The sequence below is a fragment of the Oncorhynchus kisutch genome, linkage group LG23 (genome assembly GCF_002021735.2).
Source record: "Oncorhynchus kisutch isolate 150728-3 linkage group LG23, Okis_V2, whole genome shotgun sequence".
In the NCBI taxonomy this organism is placed as follows: domain Eukaryota; kingdom Metazoa; phylum Chordata; class Actinopteri; order Salmoniformes; family Salmonidae; genus Oncorhynchus; species Oncorhynchus kisutch.
The window spans coordinates 21,519,500-21,540,758 of NC_034196.2; the positions used below are offsets into that span (position 1 = coordinate 21,519,500).

A 21,259-nucleotide genomic window follows, 5' to 3' on the forward strand; every position below is an offset into this window, starting at 1 on the left:
TAGGCAATTAAGGTCACAGTTATGAAAACTTAGGACACTAAAGAGGCCTTTCGATTGACTCTGAAAAACACTAAAAGAAAGATGCCCAGGGTCCCTGCTCATCTGCTTGAACTTGCCTTAGGCATGCTGCAAGGAGGCATGAGGACTGCAGATGTAGCCAGGGCAATAAATTGCAACATCCGTACTGTGAGATGCCTAAGACAGCGATACAGGGATACAGGATGGACAGCTGATCGTCCTCGCAGTGGCAGACCACGTGTATCAACACCTGCACAGGATCGGTACATCCGAACAGCACACCTGCAGGACAGGTACAGGATGGCAACAACAACTGCCGTTACACCAGAAACGCACAATCCCTCTATCAGTGCTCAGACTGTCCGCAATAGGCTGAGAGAGGCTGGACTGAGGGCTTGTTGGCGTGTTGTAGTAAGGCAGGTCCTCACCAGACAGCACCGGCAAAAACGTTGCCTATGGGCACAAACCCACCGTCGCTGGCCCAGACAGGACTGGCAAAAAGTGCTCTTCACTGACGAGTCACTGTTTTGTCTCACCGGGGGTGATGGTCAGATTCGCCTTTATCGTTGAAGGAATGAGCGTTACACCGGGGCCTGTACTCTGGAGTGGGATCGATCTGGAGGTGGAGGGTCCGTCATGGTCTGGGGCGTTGTGTCACAGCATCATCGGCCTGAGCTTGTTGTCATTGAAGGCAACCTCAACGCTGTGCGTTACAGGGAAACTTCCTCCTCCCTCATGTGTTACCCTTCTTGCAGGCTCATCCTGACATGACCCTCCAGCATGACAATGCCACCAGCCACGCTGCTTGTTCTGTGCGTGATTTCCTGCAAGTCCGGAATGTCAGTGTTCTGCCCATGGCCAGCGAAGAGCCCAGATCTCAATCCCATTGAGCACGTCTGGGACCTGTTGGATCGGAGGGTGAGGGCTAGGGCCATTCCCCCCAGAAATGTCCGGGAACTTGCAGGTGCCTTGGTGGAAGAGTGGGGTAACATCTCCCAGCAAGAACTGGAAAATCTGGTGCAGTCCGTGAGGATGAAATGCACTGCAGTACTTAATGCAGCTGGTGGCCACACCAGATACTGACTGTTACTTTTGATTTTGACCCCTCCTTTGTTCAGGGACACATTATTCAATTTCTGTTAGTCACATGTTTATGGAACGTGTTCAGTTTATGTCTGTTGTTGAATCTTATGTTCATACAAATATTTACACATGTTAAGTTTGCTGAAAATTAACGCAGTTAACAGTGAGAGGACGTTTCATTTTTTTCTGCGTTTAGTACGAGCTGGCCATGACAGACCCAGCAGGCTTGGACCAGCTCCATCACGTTGTCTCCCTGCAGGGAGCTATATCGGGACCTTTTAGAAGGGCTTCATTTCCTGACAGAACGCCACGACCAAGGGTTTAAGGCGATAATGGCACAAATCCATGAAGTAGCTCATAGGCAGCATGCCACATCACAGACCTCCCAACCACTCAGTAACCTTTCTTCTAGATGTGGATTGGTTCAACCTATCCTGGCTCCCCGAGAATCCTGCTTAACTCTTCAGGAGCGTTATGCAGTTGATCCTGGCACCTGCCGGGCATTCCTTTCCCAGTGCTCCCTCATTTTCGAACTCCAGCCCTCTTCGTTCCCGTCGGACCGATCGAAGATAGCGTATTTAATCACACTCATGTTTGGAAGGGCACTCTCCTGGGCAACGGCTGTGTGGGAGCAGCAATCTTCGGTGTGCCATAGCCCGGAGGAATTTATGGCAGAGTTGAGAGAGGTTTTAGATTCTCCAGTGCCCGGGAGGGAGGCGGCTCAAAATACTGCAGGTACGTCAGAACTCTCATAGTGTGGCAGACTACGCAGTAGATTTTCGCACATTGGACACCGATAGTTCCTGGAATCCGGAGGCTCTGTTCGACACCTCCACGGACAGTTGGAGGGGATAAAGGATGAGTTCCATGCTCAGGAAATACCACTGGACCTCGATTCCCTCATTGCCCTTTCGATTAGGATCGATGGGCGCCTACGAGAACGCCGGTGTGAGAGGTCAGTCAGACCATGGGAACACTCGTTCATCTGTTGATGCTGGCACACGCCCTAAGGAATCAGGAAATCCCCGAAGTGTGTATTTCCAAGGAGAGCCGAAAACAACCGAGGTTCCTTGAGAATCATCGGCGACGGGTGAGTTAGATAGTGCAGAGCCCATGCAACTGGGAAGAGCTATGTTATCGGTTGGGGAACGCTCATGTAGGCTGAGTTCTAAATGTTGTCTGTACTGTGGAGGTGTAAGACATTATATAGCCACCTGCCCTGTCAAGAAACCCTTTTCTCTAGTGAGTTCAAGTACTCTGGTGAGCCAGACTGGGAGTTCCCTAATTCCAATCACCCGTACACCTTTTTTTGTGTTTCTGCTGTGGGGAGACCAATCTAAGTCTATCAGGGTGCTCATTGACTCTGGGACTGATGAAAGTTTTATGGATGCTACCATGGTTTCTGAATGAGGTATTCCCACTCAACCTCTCTTTGTCCCCATGGACACAAGGGCACTGGACAGGTGCTCAATTGGAATAGTCACCCATAGAACAGTGCACATTCAGATTTCAGCAAACCACAGTGAGACCATACAGTTCCTCCTCATCGATTCACCCCATGTTCCTGTTGTTCAGGGATTTTATTAGCTCCAAAAACACAACCCAGTTATTGACTGAACCACAAGCTCCATCTTGGGTTGGAGCCCGTTTTGTCATTCCCACTGCCTTCAAGTCCTCCTCAGGGAGTAAACAAAGCCTTGGATGTCTCTGCCATTCCCACTGAGTACCATGACCTCCTGGAGGTATTCAGTAAGGCACATGCTACTTCTCTTTCCCGCACTGTCCTTATGACTGTGCCATTGATCTCCTCCCCGGCACCACACCACCTCGTGGTCGGCTATATTCTCTATCCGGCCCGGAGACCAAGGCCATGGAGGAGTACATTGAGGATTTTCTGGCAACTTGTAACGGGATTCCTCCTGGGAACGAGAGGTGGACCAAAATGCAGCCTGGTTATAATTCATGATTCTTTAATAATGAAACTATACATGAATAAACTACAAAACAAGAAACGTGAAAACCCGAAACAGTCCCTTGTGGTACAAACACTGACACAGGAGACAACCACCCACAAAACCCAACACAAAACAGGCTACCTAAATATGGTTCCCAATCAGAGACAATGACTAACACCTGCCTCTGATTGAGAACCATATCAGGCCAAACATAGAAATAGACAAACTAGACACACAACATAGAATGCCCACTCAGATCACACCCTGACCAAACAAAACATAGAAACATACAAAGCAAACTATGGTCAGGGTGTGACACTACTGGAGGCATCCGTCCGTCTGCATCTCCTGCCGGCACAGGGTTTTTCTTTGTGGAGAAGACGGACAAGACCCTGTGTCCATGTTTTGACTACCGGGGTCTTAATGATACAACGATCAAGAATCGTTACCCCCCCTACCACTCCTCTCCTCAGCATTCGAACCTCTCCAGGGGGCCACCATTTTTTCCAAGCTGGACCTTCGGAATGCCTACCACCTGGTTCGGATATGCGAAGGAGATGAGTGGAAGACAGTATTTAACACAGCCAGCGGACATTATGAGTACCAGGTCATGCCGTTTGGACTCACTCGCTGTCTTCCAGGCCCTGGTAAACAATGTGCTCCGGGACATGCTAAATTGTTTTGTGTTCGTTTACCTTGACGACATCCTGTTTTTTTTCCCGGTCTGTCCAAGAACATGTTCTCCATGTCAGATAAGTCCTTCAGTGCCTCCTGGAGAACCAGTTGGTTGTGAAAGACGAGATGTGTGAGTTACACCGCTTGACAATCTCCTTTCTGGGATATGTCATCGCTGATGGAAATGTCCAAATGGATTCTGAAAAGGTGAAAGCAGTGGTAGATTGGCCTCAACCTACGTCCAGATTGGCCTCAACCTACGCCCCCCACTCTCTGCACTCACCTCTCCCAAAGTACCGTTCACATGGTCTCCAGCTGTTGACAGAGCCTTTGTGGACCTGAAGCATCGGTTCACCACAGCACCCATTCTCATCCATCCGGACCTGTCTCGCCAATTTGTGGTAGAGGTTGATGCTTCAGATGTTGGAGTGGGGGCCATCCTGTCCCAGCGATCTGCCCAAAAGCTCCATCCCTGTGTCTTCCTGTCTCATTGTCTCAATCCTGCTGAAAGGAACTACGTTGTTGGTAACTGAGAACTTCCGGCTGTCAAGATGGCGCTGGAAGAGTGGAAGCACTGGCTGGAAGGAGCAAAACAGCCATTTTTTGTTTGGACCGACCATAAAAATGTGTAATAACTCCGTACAGCCAAGTGCCTTATCTCCAGGCAGGCCCGGTGGGCTTTGTTATTTTACAAGATTCAACTTCACCATTTCCTACCACCCAGGGTCCAAAAACATGAAGCCTAACGCCCTCTCCCATCTATACAGTTCCTCTGCCACCCCCCCAGTCTCTGAAACCATTCTCCCTACCTCCATGCGGCCTCATTGGGTTTGGATATTGAAACCCTGGTTCGCAAGGCACAACATTCCCAGCCTGAACCTGAAGGGGGCCCAGCTGACCGGTTGTTTGTCCCAAACTCGGCCCGGTCCCGGGTCCTGGAATGGGCTCATTCCTCCATTCATCCAGGTTCACATAGAACCCTAGCCTTTCTCCGACAACGTTTCTGGTAGCCCACAATGGTTCCTGACGTCTCTGCCTTTGTCTCCACATGCACTGTGTGTGCTCAGAACAAGACTCCACGGCAAGCTCCTTCTGGCCTCCTTCAGCCACAACCTGTCCCTCATCGTCCCTGGTCCCATATCTCTCTGGACTTTGTCACTGGGCTCCCTCCGTCTGATGGCAACAACGTCATTCTGACGGTAGTGGATCGGTTCTCCAAGGCCACCCATTTCAACCCTGTCCCCAAACTACCCTCTGCCAAGGAGATGGCCCAGCACATGGTGCAGCACGTCTTCCGGATCCATGGACTCCCAGTGGACATTGTCTCCAACCGGGGTCCATCCTCAGTTCTCGTCTCAGTTCTGGAAGGCGTACTGCACTCTTATTGGGTCGTCGAGCCAGTCTATCCTCCGGATTCCATACCCAATCCAACGGCCAGTCAGAACGAGCTAACCAGGACCTGGAAACCACCCTACGATGCCTGCTCTCAACTAACTCCACTCCCTGGAGCCGGCAACTGGTCTGGGTGGAGTATTTCCGAGTGCTCCATGGGGTATCAGCCTACACTTTTCCCAGAACAAGAGCAGGAAGTCAACGTACCCACGACCTAGATGTTCGTCCGCCACTGTCGACGTACCTGGAGAAGAACTTGGGCAGCACTTCTCAAGACCAAGTCCAGGTATCGTTCACAAGCGGATCGCCACCGGACTCCAGCTCCCCGCTACTGCATTGGGCAGAGGGTATGGCTTTCCACATGGGACCTGCCCCTTCGGGTGGAGTCCCGCAGACTGTCCCCCCATTTCATTGGTCCTTTTCCCATCTCTAGAGTCCTTAGTTCTTGGAAGGTTACGGTCCAGAGGAGAGGTGCTGGGTTCCCGCTAGAGACATCCTGAATCCAGCCCTCATCGCCAGGTATGCGCCCAGGTAGGACGACATAGTCTTGTATCGTTTGGACTCTGACCTGGTTTATGAACTCTCGCCTGTATCCAACTTGCCTTTTGCCTACCCCTTTTGTCATAATAAATATCGGAGCTCAACCATCTACCTCCTACGTCTGCATTTGGTCTCGCATTGTGCCCTTATATAAGCTTTAGAATAAGCTGCAATATTTGCAGCCATGTAGGTGATAATAGGCGCTGACCCGTATTCAGTATAATTCTAATGTTAAGGTAAGATTTGACTGTATCGACACATGCTCCAATAACAAAGTTCTCCCTATGTGGTATTTTGGGAAATGCATGCGAGTTCTTCGGCCGTTATAGGAACGATGCATCGTTAAAACACTTGTAAGCTTAAGTTCCATCGCTATCAGGAAACCGGGCCCAGGACATTTAAACAGTTAGAGACACTTTCACTCATCTGTTCAAACAGAGACACTCTCACTCATCTGCACACCAGACACCATGACCACACACGGACCAAGACAAACAGCCTTAAAGATTTAATGAAAGTTTAGGTTTCCTTTTCAAGACCCATTAGGTAAAACAAACACATTATGCACATTTTACATATTCAATGTGCAATTGATACACTACATGCTGAATATTGGAGGACTATATTGTCCATAAATAGTTTAATGAATGAGTAAGAATATAGAATATCTGTAGTAACACATACAGTACACACACAAAGATATAGAACACACACCTCTGAACCTGTTCACAAAGATATAGAACACACACACCTGTTGGTCCCCATTAAATAATGGAGGGGAGCTCATCTTCCACAGCATAAACTACGGTCATCAGCCCTGTCAAGTAGAAAACACACATGTATAAGACATTGCATCTATCACCAGTATATATTTTTTTTGTTAAACTGTGCAATCATGTTATTACAATCACATTATTCCAACCAATAATATTCCTGAAATTATTCCACCTTCAATGATAAAAGTAAACCCCAGATCATGATCAACAGCTTTCATGCAAATATAGTCATCATACAATTCTGAACACATTCCTGTTTAAACATTTCTCAGATGATTGTAAATCTATTTAATGCATCTTCTCCATGAATTATGCATGTGTAATTAAATGTGAAGTAATACCACTTCATGTACAATCTAGGCAAAAAAAAACACAACAATCATGTAGGCTATAATAACTTAGTCTAACATGTCTTTCAATGTGGGTACAAGTACATTTTGTGCACAAATCCACATTGAACCTTGATCTGATAAGGGGGCGACAAAAACAAAGGATCCAGCCAAAGCAGTCTCCAGCTTGTCACCTACTGGACAATAGGGATATTAGCATTGGTATTGTGAATAAAGGGGTGTTTTGCTTGAGCATAATCCATACAGTAAGGACCAATGAGTGGTGAACATTTAACATCAGATGGTTTCACAATCAAAGAAAATAATGTCCCATAAAATGAAGGTGTGAGGAAATTCAATTGAACGATGTGCCAAAGAAAAGTACCTTGCTGTGTCTCATGCCTCCCTCTGCAGCATGTTATTCCTAGCCTTGACATGACTGTCACATAACAAGCCCTAACAGTGTTTCTCACCAATGTTATATTAAGCATATTACTTAGGAACTACGCCTACAAGCCAGTAGACAAATAAACCTGTTATTGGACTAATATAAATACATGTAGGTATGTGTTGACATCTGTCAGAGAGCTGGCAATAACATGAGGTTCAACTTGTTGCCCAGAGATCTCTTTCTCCCACACGTAGTATTTGGGGGCCTTTTATAGTAATCCACTGGGTACCAGATGTGACTGTGAACCGTGGGTTGTTCTGTAGCTGAACACGTGCTGCTTGTTTTAGGCTGAGTATGCCTGCCCGACTGACAGTGTGCATCTAAACATAGCATACTGGGCCTGCTTCCCCAATAGCGATGGAATTTAGGCTTACAAGTGTTTTAAAGAAGAATATTTCCTACAGCGGCATAAGACTTAAAAAGTGTTTCCTGAAAACTCCATGTAGGGAGAACGTCATCGTTAGAGCATGTGTCGATACTAATAGGATCGAAAGAAAGGCAGCGCTGATCTTGGATCAGCTTTCTCTATTCAAATCCGACCTTAATTATTCCACAACACTGACAACAGATCAGCTTCTAGAAAGATAATAGCCTATCACCTATGGCTGCAAATATTGATGAGGCTTATTCTAATGCTTACCCTACAATAATGCACTAAATCAAAGGTATTCACATTGCGCACGATACATATCATACAATATATTGAGACAAAATACAGTTGCCTACAATTAAGCAAAATAGGAAATTGATTTCAATATTATTGAATTATATAGACTGATACAATTTTAATTTCAATAATATTTTGTATCATTCCCTTGACTGTAACATTTGCAAAGACATGAACATTATTTGTAGTCAACTTCGTTGTGAAGTTATCTGTGGTCTGTGACAGATAAACATCTTGATTATGTTCAGCAGAGACCTGTGTAGCCAGTACAGTGAAAGGAAAAAAATAACGGCACACTTCATTGTTATACGAGTGGTCTGAACGAGCGTTTTCAAGTGCAACTTTAGTAAAACAAAGGTTTTTGGGAAATAGCGAAGAGATTTAATGATGCTCCTACCAAGATTCCAACGATGAACTTAGCCTTAAAATGACTTTGGGAAATGGGGTCCTGTACTGGTGGAAGTTAGGGGTGAGTATTTCACGTGAGAGAAGGCCATGCAGCTGAAGGTTGCCAGTCTCTATATTTACCCATAGGCAGAGACACAGACTATAAAAAAACAGAACTGCCACAGTTGTCATAGCACTGAGGAAGAACATCACAGTCATTTAGGTTTTGTCCCTCTGGTCATATTAAAATAGCATGGCAGTGTAGCAAGCCACTGCAATTATATAGTGATACTAGCAAATAAAAGACATTGGAGTCTGAGACGTAGGGAAATAAATCACCTTCAATTATATTTTCTGCATCCCCAGTAGCCGACGCTAATGGCGAAAGCTAGTCTTACTGGGGTCCGACACATAACGAAAAAGACATTACAGATAAAAGACTTTACAATTTAAAACATTAACATGTGGTGTCAGCATGTGTGCACGCATCTATCAGTTACACATACATGTCAGTACGTACACACAACAAGCAGGTCACATGGGGCAGAGCCTTTGTGCCTTGCGGTGTTGCTTTAATAGTTTTTTTAAAACCAGGTTTGCTGTTCAGTGGCGCTATATGCGATGGGAGTCCCATGCACTCATGGCTCTATATAATACTGTATGTTTCCTTAAATTTGTTCTGGACTTGGGGACTGTGAAAAGACCCCTGGTGGCATGTCTGGTGGGGGGGTGGCATGCATAGTATTAATATTAGCCCTCTGATTACAAATCAAATCAAATCAAATCAAATTTATTTATATAGCCCTTCGTACATCAGCTGATATCTCAAAGTGCTGTACAGAAACCCAGCCTAAAACCCCAAACAGCAAGCAATGCAGGTGTAGAAGCACGGTGGCTAGGAAAAACTCCCTAGAAAGGCCAATACCTAGGAAGAAACCTAGAGAGGAACCAGGCTATGTGGGGTGGCCAGTCCTCTTCTGGCTGTGCCGGGTGGAGATTATAACAGAACATGGCCAAGATGTTCAAATGTTCATAAATGACCAGCATGGTCGAATAATAATAAGGCAGAACAGTTGAAACTAGAGCAGCAGCACAGTCAGGTGGAAGTTGAAACTGGAGCAGCAGCATGGCCAGGTGGACTGGGGACAGCAAGGAGTCATCATGTCAGGTAGTCCTGGGGCATGGTCCTAGGGCTCAGGTCCTCAGAGAGAGAGAAAGAAAGAGAGAAGGAGAGAATTAGAGAACGCACACTTAGATTCACACAGGACACCGAATAGGACAGGAGAAGTACTCCAGATATAACAAACTGACCCCAGCCCCCCGACACATAAACTACTGCAGCATAAATACTGGAGGCTGAGACAGGAGGGGTCAGGAGACACTGTGGCAGGGCCAGGGCCAAACAGGAAGGATATAACCCCACCCACTTTGCCAAAGCACGGCCCCCACACCACTAGAGGGATATCTTCAACCACCAACTTACCATCCTGAGACAAGGCTGAGTATAGCCCACAAAGATCACCGCCACGGCACAACCCAAGGGGGGGGGGCGCCAACCCAGACAGGATGACCACAACAGTGAATCAACCCACTCAGGTGACGCACCCCCTCCAGGGACGGCATGAGAGAGCCCCAGCAAGCCAGTGACTCAGCCCCTGTAATAGGGTTAGAGGCAGAGAATCCCAGTGGAAAGAGGGTGGAAAGATTACAGTGGAAAGTGGAAAGATTACAGTGAAGAGCAAGAACAATTTGGGGCGGCCTAGTGGTTAGAGCGTTGGGCCTGTAACCCGAAAGGTTGCTAGATTGAATCCCTGAGCTGACAAGGTAAAAATCTGTCGTTTTGCCTCTGAACAAGGCAGTTAACCCACTGTTCCTAGGCCGTCATTGTAAATAAGAATTCTTAACTGACTTGCCTAGGAAATTAAAAAATAAATCCTGTTCTGGGCCAGCTGCATTTTAACTAGGTCTTTCTTTGCAGCACTTGACTATATGACTGGACAATAATCAAGATAAGATAAAAACTAGAGCCTACAGGACTTGCTTTGTGGAGTGTGGTGTCAGACCTCTCCCCATGTTTACAGCTGTTGAATCTATACGTTCTGACCATGACAGTTTACAATCTAAGGTAATCCCAATGAATTTTGTCTCATCAACTTGTTCAACCATTCATTACCAGATTCAGCTGAGGTCTAGAACTGTTTGTACCAAATACAATGCTTTTAATTGTAGATATGTGCACGATGAGTTTATTACTGGCCACCCATTCCAAAACAGACTGTAACTCCTTGTTACGGGTTTCAGTGACTTTGTTAGCTGTGGTTGCTGACGTGTATATGGTTGAATCCTCAGGACACACATGCTTTGTTTAATTCTAGTGGCAGGTCATTGGTAAAAATAGAAAAGAGTAGAGGACCTAGAGCGCTGCTCTTCGGTATACCACACTTTACATGTTTGACATTAGAGAAGCTTCCATTAAAGAAAACCCTCAGTTCTATTAGATAGCTCTGAATCCAGGTTGAAAGGCCATAACACATACATTTTCTCAACAACAGGTTGTGGTCAATAATATCAAAGGCTGCACTGAAATCCTCTCAGCAATTTCTTTCAATCAATCATGTCATTTGTGTCAGAGCAGTACATGTTGAATGCCCTTTTCTATAAGCATGCTGAAAGTCTGTTGTTAATTTGTTTACAGAGAAATAGCATTGTATTTGGTTAAACACCATTTTTCCCCCAATAGTTTGCTAAGAGTTGGCAGCAAGCTGATTGGTCTGTTTTTAGAACCAACAAAGGCAGCTTTACCACTCTTGGGTAGCGGAATGAATTTGACTTCCTTCTCAGATTAAAGAATGACAGATAGGAGTGGCTATAGAGTCAGCTTCCCTCCTCGGTAGCTTTCCACCTAAGTTGTCAATGCCAGGTTTGTCATGATTGATCGATAACAATTTTTCCACCTTTACCTCTAACTTTAAAAATTCTATCTTACAATGCTTTTATTTCATTATTTGTTTATTTATGCATTTATGCACACTGTTCGTTGGTGGCATTTCCTACCTAAGTTTGCCCACTTTTCCAATTAAGTAATCATTAAAATAATTGGCAACATCAAGTTGGTTTGCGATAAATAAGCCACCTGATTCGATGAAAGTCAGAGCTGAATTTCTCTTTCTGCCCATAATGTCATTTAAAGTATTCCAAAGTGTTTTTCCATCATTCTTTATATCATATATCTTGGCTTCTTAGTACATTTTCTTCTTCTTTTTGTTGACTTTAGTCACATGATTTGTCAATTTGCGGTAAGTCAGCCAGTCAGATGTGCAGCCAGATGTATTAGCCACTCCTTTGGCCACGCCTTTCAGCCTTAACAATTTCAGTCAGTTTCTTAACAGGTGCATGTTTATCAATAATTGGAAGAAGTCATTTCATAAATGATTCAAGTGCAGTGTCTGGATGCTCCTTATTAATCACATCAGACCAACAAATATTTTAATATCATCACATAATAGTCACATCAAAATCTTTTGTATGATCTCTTACACACAATTTTATGCATGGCTTTTGGAACTTTGGCTTTCCTGGACATAGCCACTATATCGTGATCCCTGCATCCAATGGGTACGGATACAGTTTTAGAACAAAGTTCTACAGTAATAGTAAAAATGTGATCAATACATGTGGATGATCTTGTTCCTGTAGTGTTTGTAAACACCCTGGTAGGTTGATTAATAACCGGAACCAGATTACAGTCACTGGTTACAGTGAAAAGCTTCCACTTGAGCAGACATCTTGATGAAAACCTGTCAATATTCAGCTCCCCAAGAAAGTAGACCTCTCTGTTTACATCACATACACTATCAAGCATTTCACACACATGATTTATATACTGACTGTTAGCACTTTGTGGTCTATAGCAAGACCCCAAAAGAATAGGCTTTAGATGAGGCAAGTGAACCTGCAGCCACAACACTTCAAAAACACTTGACATGAGATATACTGTAAGCATTACAAGGATATGGCTCTGAATATATACACCAACGCCTTCCCCATAGGCATTGCTGTATCTTCTATATATGTTATATCCTTGTATTGATTGCTACAAAGGAATGATCTAAATTCATCTCAGAAATGGCTAATATATGAATGTTATCTGATGTTAGCATGTTATTGATTTCATGAACCTTGTTTCTAAGGCTACATATATTGTCAATATGGGCTATTTTCAGCCCTTTCCTGGGTAGCTTACCAGTGATAGACATAACATGGAAAAGAGCAAAGCAATGAAACATTCAACAGTCGATTGGTGTTGGTAAGTTTGTTCGTGTGCTGCTGGGTTGAAGCTACTAACCCATAGGCTTGGCTCCCTCATCCATTCCAGGCTTTTGGGAGGGAGGACAATGAGCCTGTCATAGCGGATGTAAGCAATGTCACCAAGTGCTCTGGCAGCTTTCATGTCTGGGATAAGTTCTTTCCTCTTCTGGCGCACAGCTGCAGGATAGTCCTCGTTGAGGAAGATATAAGTTCCTCTCAAAGACTGATTTCTCAGTCATTGTAATCATGGATTCACATACAGAAATGATGTCCTCTCTCAATGACTTAGATTGCTGTCACCTTGCAGTTTTGTTTAAACTCATCGAGCTGACCCTGGGAGAACTGCAAACTGCTCTTCGGGTCCTGTACCCCTCAGGTAGTTCATTATTTTATTAGTTGAATCCACCAGTATTTAGACAACACTTGAAGCCATTTTCTTGTTGTAACAACTGGTTGTAGAAGTATTTTTGTTAGTTTAAAAGATCATTCACCAGTGATAGACATCACAGTCCTCAACTGTACTCCCACTGGCTTTGGTCTTTGTCATAGTAGCAACGTAGGCTACGCTGTTACTCTTCACAGTTCCAGAAAGGGCAGGTCACAAGGAAGATTGAAACAGCAGGGATCTAGACAGACACAAACCCGGGACAATCCGTTATCCCAGCTACAAAGGATAATCCCGTCGCAGGCGGCATTCAAGTCAAGAAAACCCCTCTAGCTTGATAGGCAGCTAGGCCAGCTGCTATGCCAAGCAGTTCCCCAGATCCTTGGTTGGCAGGATCCATGGACAGTTAGTTGCTGAGACCACTGCTGACACAAACCGCATCGCAGGACCCCAAAAAAGGTAGCTAGCTAGTAACTTTTTCAATAGAACAGTTGAGACTCATAACAAACCAAGCTTTCCCTCAATTCAACAGGAAGTTAAAAGAACACCCTGCGTTCTGTTAGACAGGTAACTCTCAAGCCACGATATGAGTAATAAATTGCCGGAGTACATGATTCTATATCTCTGTACATAATTTTATTTACATGGTACAATTTTGCTGTAATGTTGGGTAACAAGATTATATGTGCAGTACATAAATATAAAGATGGTTTGTACAAACTTGCATAACTAAAAAGGGTTAAAAATGAAAAAGGTGAAATCTCACAGCCCTACCGAGAAACTAGAGCTGAGCAGCCAGACACACAAAAAAAGTCCACTGGATCAGTTCTGACTACTGAGGAACACAGGTACTTGCACACAATACTCAGCCACCATCCATCCATCCATCAAATGGCATACATTAGACATGTGTTTAATACATAGCATGTGATTCGCACTACACAATATAAATCAGAAATATATCACACATTTTCGGGGAAATATTGATCAAAAGATTAGTGGACCTAACCCTTCCAACCTCAGCAATCTGGTTAATTTAGGCTATTTGTCATTGATACAACAACCCAAGCAAAACATCCCATATCCTCAAAAAAGATCACAGAATGTGCATCAGCACTGTCACATGACAACAGTTTGGGGTCACATGACCCGATCTCAATTGCAGGAAGTGAACGGTCTTCCGCCAGTCTCCCATCCAGCCAGACAAAGGCAGCGCCAAGTTTCCCCTTCAAATACACATTACATCACAGCATCAGACCTAAATACTTTTTAGAAACCCCATCTTTAACGGATACAAGTAAACCTAAGCAATGGTTTTTAGTGCAGCACACATTGCAGGAAGAATGAACCAGTGGAGCAGGCTTGTATGAGTACACTGATATTCTGTTTGATTCAGATGAATCTGATGAGAACCTATAGGGCTGGAACAGAACACATCCATCTACAAGTGTCAGTGCCGCTTTCACCATTCATACTGGATGATCATTTCATAAGCATCTTGAACAGGTTGTTCTTTAGGTGATAAAAAAAAATAAAAGACTTCATTTGTTAAAGTCACTTCTTCACATCTGATCTCACAATAGAGAATGTGCTTGGGGGTCTCCCCTGAATTGAGGCCCCATACAGCACAGACAAACATGTCTGGTAGTACATATAAATGGACTGATCCGGTCGGGGCTGTAACAGTCTCATAGGCTACAACGTCCCCCTCTCCTCAGAAAAATCTCATAAATACAGAGTCAAAGTAGTAAACTCATGACAACCACAACACATCAGACCGCCTACTTTACAACAATCAGATTCCCCAAAAACACTAAGAATTAAGCCAGGTCCAGGCGTCCCTGGAAAAGAGTGTCCTAGTCTGCTGATTTTTTTTGTTTTGTTCTTCTTTTGTCCTAAATTTTTTTGTAAAATCGTAAGCTCAGACAGAAAACAGAAGAAAAATGTGATCGTTCATGCATTGCAGACAACTGGATTCCCCCCATACTGTAAAAAACAACTAGTCCTTTAGAACGCAGGTCAGGCGCGAGTCCTTTTTTTTGCCAATCACTCCAAGTGTTCAAGGTCAAAGTGAGAGAAGGTTTTATATTCTCTGGATCTTGTCAGCCACCACCACAGGGTTCTCCTTGCGGATCTTGGCGGCGGCGTCAGCTTTGTAGTCATACGGGCAGTTGTGCTTGTCTGAATAACGGTGGAGTCCACAGAACAGGTTCCCACAGCGGCAGTCAAAACCTGACAGAGCAAAAAGGCACAGTGAGTCAGTCACACTAATAGACCCAGCTCATATCACCTCTGCGCAGTGTATCCTATACTCAATCATAGAGAGGCAGAAAAGCCATAGTCTTGACTGAGGTCTGACTGAATAAGCAACAATGTTAGGCAGTACTGGATTGTTTGTCCTCACCTGTAAGGCCAACCTTCTTGCGGCACATGAAGCACCTGTTCTTTTTCGGTTTGGCGGAGTCGGGTGATTTGGATTCATCACTGCCGGCAGCACTAGGAGGGGAAGCTGAGGCGGTGGGCTGAGTGACCACTGGAAAGACCAGAAAAATAAGACATCAAAACAACAGAGCCCAGAGACTATTCACAACCACCTCCCATCACAGGCCTGTAACCACTCATGTGACCCCCACCCAATGAGGCCCTGAACACCCATATGAATCAGACACGCACCAGGTTCTGCAAGCTCTGCTTTAGGCGACGCTCCTTCCTCTTCACAGGAAATGCTCATCTCGGTCATCTGTTGGGTTACAGGAAGAGCTGCTGCCCCACTACAGTGAGAGAAAGAGAACAGGTGCTATAGGCTAAAAATATCCTCCACTTCATACTAGCAATCTCATTCAGATGTAACAATATAACAAACGTGGTGCGAGAGAAGTGAGTAATTTGGTGATACTTGGTGTTAAAGAATGGTTTCCATGGTCATTTCAGAGTAGCAACAGACCCTCACCTGGCAGCTTCGGCCTCCGCTTCAGCAGCAGCAGCATTATTCAAAGATGCCTCAATTCTCTGGATGGTCGAGGTCTCCATTGTGGGGCTACTGGACACACTGCCACCTAAATGAAACAATACATGATTAGATTAAGTAAGAGAAAATGCACTGACTGCAAAAACATGGAGTTGTAAGGCATCTGCTTCTCAAACAGATAAAGATTAACAAAACCAATTGTGGAGGAAAGGTAGATCTTACCCATTGCACTCAGGGGGCTCACTCCATTGTTCTGTCTGGTCAGGTGGTCCTTATAGCAGACAGAGCACATGCCACTGGTCCTGGGGTTTCCAAAGAAACCACAGCCGGTGGCACAAAGCATGGGCGCTTGGCTCTGATTGGTCTCCTGTGCCATCTCTGCTGATTGAATTGTCCTGGACATAATTAAAATACATTTTTTAATAACACTTTCAATATAAAACGCTGGTCAAAAGTTTTTTTTATGGTTTTGAGTTTTGAAAATGCAGATCCCTGAACGCTAATGTGACCTCTGCCAATAGAAGATACTGAACCCCCAACCTAAGAAGCAACATGCCTACTCCAGCATTCTCAAGGCAGTCCTGTAATCACTGCAGCATTGAGCTGCTTGCCACCATTAAAAAAAATCCCTGCCACTTAATTCAGGTAACCATAGATACCCAACCATTGTCCCATTACGGCGTCAGAGCACAGCATCACCAGTGAGGCCATCTTCCTTTTGACTTTGAACTAAGACTACTACTACGACTAAGACTACGCTGGCAAACAACCTGAAAGGGTGCATACACACTGTCACCTAGAGTTTTGTTTGATCAGATATAAAGTAGGGTTGGGCGATGTCTGGAATCCTGCATCACAACTGATAATAGCGCTAACGTTGTTGGAATGGCCATGGCTGAACTGTTTGGGCCACAATCTCAATGTTACAAACAATTCTCTTAAGCAGGAAAAGGCCAACACTGACAGAGCATTTGGTGGCCGTCGAGCTATCAATGGTGTGTTCTCCAAAAAGCTAGCTGAGAAGAGAACTGCGTGATGAGCTCAGAGTCACTCAACAATCAAACTATTAATTATTGTTTTAAGATGGTGATATTATGGATAGTTTGGCAATTAGATTTTTAGGACCCCTTTGGGTATAAATAAAATATTGAATTTGGCCTACTACTATAGCCCAGAGAAATGCATTGAATGACACATTCATAAATGGCAAAACAGTCAAAAACAAAATCATAAGAAACCAGGTTTAAGTGTTTAGCTTACATCTAGGAGATACAAGAAAGTTCTAGACAGAGACACACTGAACAAAAATATAAAAATGCAACATGTAAAGTGTTGGTCCCTTGTTTCAAGATAATCCATCCACTTGACAGGTGTGGCATATCAAGAAGCTGATTAAACAGCATGATCATTACACAGGTGCACCTTTTGCTGGGGACAATTAAAGGCCACACTAAAATGTGCAGTTGTGTCACAACACAATGCCACAGATGTCTCATGTTGAGGGAACGTGCAATTGGGATGTTGACTGCAGGAATGTCAACCAGAGCTGTTGCCAGAGAATTGAATGTCCATTTCTCTACCATAAGCAGCCTCCAATGTAATTTCAGAGAATTTGGTAGTCCGCACCGGTGCGTCAATCGACTCTAGGTGGTTAAAGCCAGAAAAATATAAAATGCTTGTGTTCCTTGTCAGAAACCTTTTTGTAAGATATGGCTAAAATAATAGGCAGAAGGGTTTTATTACCACTTATCGAAAGCGCTGCTGTAGGAGCTTATGCAATGCCCGTTGCTCAATTCAAGGCTAGAATAAACCCTTCCACAATAATATCAGCATTTGTTTATATGTTTAACTTGTAAAAGTACCGTGCACTGGAAGTGCTATTAACAGCCTGGGGTAGGCCTATATAATTGACTGTTTGGTTTGCAAGGAGGGATTTTCCAGCAGCACACAATTCGTTTTTCCTAAAGCTTGGGTCAGGTGAAGGCCAGAAATGCATATGTTTGCTTAAACTTCTCATTTGATTAATCCATTTTGTTCTCGCTCTGTCAATATTACGGTACCATGTTTTTATTTAGGCTATTCACAAACATAAAACTTTGAGAGACTCAGTTAATGGCTTCTTATATTCATTTGAAGGTTGATCATGAAAGAGTAGGCTATATACTTAAGCCAACAAGTCACATTCAAATAGAATGACGATTGGGGGGAAAAAGGGAAAGTAAGCTTTTAAAACAAGCCAGACAATGGAGTGTCCGCTGCAAAAGGCCCATGATCATCCGACATTGAAGAGGTGAGAGAAATGTTCAGACATTCTGCACAGCTTTTGGCACCATATACATTCATTAAAATAGACTATGGCAAATAAGAATAGGTAGGTCATTTGGTATGTTTCCTGTTGAGTGCTGCCCGACTCCAGCTGGGCCAGCCAAGTTAAAACAAGCTAAACTAGCGTCTGTTAAAAATTCTACTTGCTTCCGTCACATCACGACATCAAACATTTGTTGATCTCCAATTACATTGTAGTATCACCCAACCCTTATTAAAGGATGGCGATTTACCGCAATCTGTAGTCATGGAAGGTTTCCTCATGAGTATAATTCAGTGTCATTTCCTTCAGTTAACTACTTAAAATGGTGAAAGTCCTCAATGGCGCTGGTCATGCTAAAGCAGGCTTCTGGGCACTAGGGTCCTCTATCTACGGGTTCAACTCAACTCGCTCACAGTGGGTTTATTTGGAGGCACATTGAATGTTCTCTGAACAGAGATTTGATAATAACAGGGTTTTAATAGCCTCGCTGTCTGTAGGTATTTTTTTTTAAATATATATATTTTTTTACAACATTCATTTCAGCACCATCTGTCAGTCACTCTTTCAGCACTGTTTATCAGTTGGGGTTTAGACCCAGTTAGAATTTAAACCTTCATAGCACCACTGGTGAGTTCATCACAGTAAATGTGTGGCTGCCTGCCTGGTTATCGTCAACAGACAAGACAGGGGTCTAAACAGATGGCGGGATGTGAAAACAGTGTTCAATCATTGGCAAGAAGCAACCAGTCCTTCTGGTTGCATCACTCACTATCATGTCCAGAGATGAACAGAGTGGCGTGTGAACCTTTCCCCAACCCAGAGCGTTCTGATCAGCTACAAACAACTGGGATAGTGGTACAGTAACAGTCTTAAGGCAGGTTGATAAATACCCCAAATTAAGTAGCCAGTTTCCATTTGCTTAACCGTAGCCAACTAGTCTGTTCATGGAAGAAAACGAAAAGCAAGTTGAGGCACTTGTGTCAGTCTTCTAGGAACCGAGGAGTGCCGCGCAGGGGTGGGGAGACTCACAAGCCCATGCCACGCTTTCTAGCGAAATGCGTCAGAGGTTTCCCCCAGAAAGGCACTTCAATCGCCGCATCACGTGTATGCCTGCTGACTGCAGTGCTCTTTGCTGCCCCAAACTCGCATGGACGGGGTATTAGCTTTCGCCTGTCACAAGGGTGCAATGTGACAGGCTGATCTCAAAGGCGCACCCACACGACCTCGCTACGCTATTTATAGGTAACCCTGGAAGCCCCACTAAAGTTTGGTTACGTCACCAAACCGTAGCGCCTGCTCACAGTGAGACGGGTCCGTTCGTAATTTGTTTCTACAGAAACGTGTGGAGGGCGCTCACGGTTTGACTGAGATATGGTAAATGTTTACATACAAGCTGCAATGCCACACACACGCCTTGCGTGTGTATTGACAAAAGCGGTGGCTTTGCCTTACACATATATAATAACCCGTGTGTTGCTAGGTAGCTACATTATAAGCCAACACCAACAGTCCCATCTCTTAGCACATATGATTTTGATGTCTGCAATACCGATGAGCCCCCCCATTAATCAACTAACAATGTTATACAAAACTACAATGGATCTATCATTATCCATTTAATAAATCCCCCACACAGGCTGGCAAGCTAGTTGGGACAACAGTTCCGGGGAACGAATCAGACTGTACTGCAATACCAGTACAGCTAGAGTAGAGGCCTCGATTGCTCTTTAAATCCACTGAGTCACGCTAGGCTACGTAGCTAGTGAAGATTGTAATTCCGACATCTAACTAAGTTAGTACAGTGATGGTAGGCTACCAAACAACGTCGTGATAGATGTTCAGCTAACTACAAATGATCATACAGCAGTAATTACTATGATCCAGCAAGATAACTAGTGAAATGTGGTTAATCCAAGTCACGACGATTACCGTTAGCTAGCGAAGGTTAGCGCTTTGTCTTTTCCTTTTGTTCCCGTTTTGTCAATTCAACATGAACAAATGTAGCTCTTCCAGTAATTGATGTATACCAAAACATCTGTAGCGACAGTCAAATAAAACGGATGTCAATTTAAACAGACTTTAGGGACGTTAATCATGTAAAATATTCGAAGGTTGAGCAGGTGGCCTCGAGTTGATCCACATCACAGTCAAGCTAGCTTAGCTAACGACGACGCATACGGAATCAGATAGTTGCCGTTTTAGGTCGGCGCTGGCTCATGAGAAGCCTTTGGACGATAAATCCTACTGGCTAACAATTGTTTTCCGCGGTGTAATAAAAAAAAGATACAATTGTTTGACCCCCCAAATAAACAGCCAGCTAACGTTAACTAGCGTAACTTGACCCCTCATTTATTGGGGAAAAGTACATATCTGTATTTAGCTAGCTATTGACCCTCATTGTGTAATCGTAAAGTATTGAAACTAGGTTTAAATAGCTTTGACGGACCTGTATAGCTAGTTAAATTTGTTTAAGTTGTATTAACGGTAAAACTAGCTCGTTAGCTACCGTTATCGATACCCTTTCAAAGACACTCAACAGCCAGTAACGTTCGTTAAACATCAACAATACTTTGCTTTTCATAACGCTCAAGCTAGTTCGCTGGAAAATATTTTGTAAAGGAGTTTAACTTACCGTTAGAACTAGTGTTTTTGCACTGTAACGTTAGTTGGTCGTTCGCTGTACAAAAAGTCCTGGCAGACTCTCCGTTCCCCTTCCTGAGATACTAAGGGCTCCGTCTAAAAGTACGCCCGCTAGAGAAGCTACTGACTGTTTTCCGCTTCTGTTATTTTTTTTTGTTGCCTTCTTTTAGTACGAGTGGTAACATACGTCATGGAAAATAGCGACCCTCTGATTGGAAGACAGGAGTGTAGGGGGCACCTAGTTTCGGTCGTCGCTGATATGTAACCAGTATGCAACACATACCCGAAGTATTAGCTACAATGTAACCATTTTGAATAATTATTGCGGATGTTTTGGAAAGCTGTGAATTTGAGTAGTAAACACCTCAAACAAACAA

General features: G+C 44.1%; 1 protein-coding gene across 1 annotated transcript; it reads right to left on the reverse strand.

Moving 5' to 3' along the window:
- Positions 1–13,580: 13,580 nt before the first annotated feature.
- zfand5b (zinc finger, AN1-type domain 5b) lies at positions 13,581–21,118 on the reverse strand. The gene is made up of 6 exons (XM_020457311.2): positions 20,875–21,118; positions 16,157–16,329; positions 15,917–16,022; positions 15,640–15,737; positions 15,371–15,499; positions 13,581–15,198 (listed from the first exon to the last, which is right to left on the reverse strand). Exons 2-6 carry the CDS (start codon positions 16,308–16,310, stop codon positions 15,050–15,052), a joined length of 636 nt encoding a protein of 211 aa, XP_020312900.1. The 5' UTR covers positions 16,311–16,329; positions 20,875–21,118; the 3' UTR covers positions 13,581–15,049.
- Between the last annotated feature and the right edge of the window lie 141 nt (positions 21,119–21,259).

Excerpts from the sequence above, each read along its gene's own strand:
- zfand5b (XM_020457311.2), bottom strand. The coding sequence starts at position 16,310 with ATGGCACAGGAGACCAATCAGAGCCAAGCGCCCATGCTTTGTGCCACC. Across the intron at positions 15,500-15,639 it reads AGCAGAGCTTGCAGAACCTG|TGGTCACTCAGCCCACCGCC; the intron begins GTGCGTGTCTGA and ends TGGTCTTTCCAG. Across the intron at positions 15,199-15,370 it reads CAAGAAGGTTGGCCTTACAG|GTTTTGACTGCCGCTGTGGG; the intron begins GTGAGGACAAAC and ends TTGCTCTGTCAG.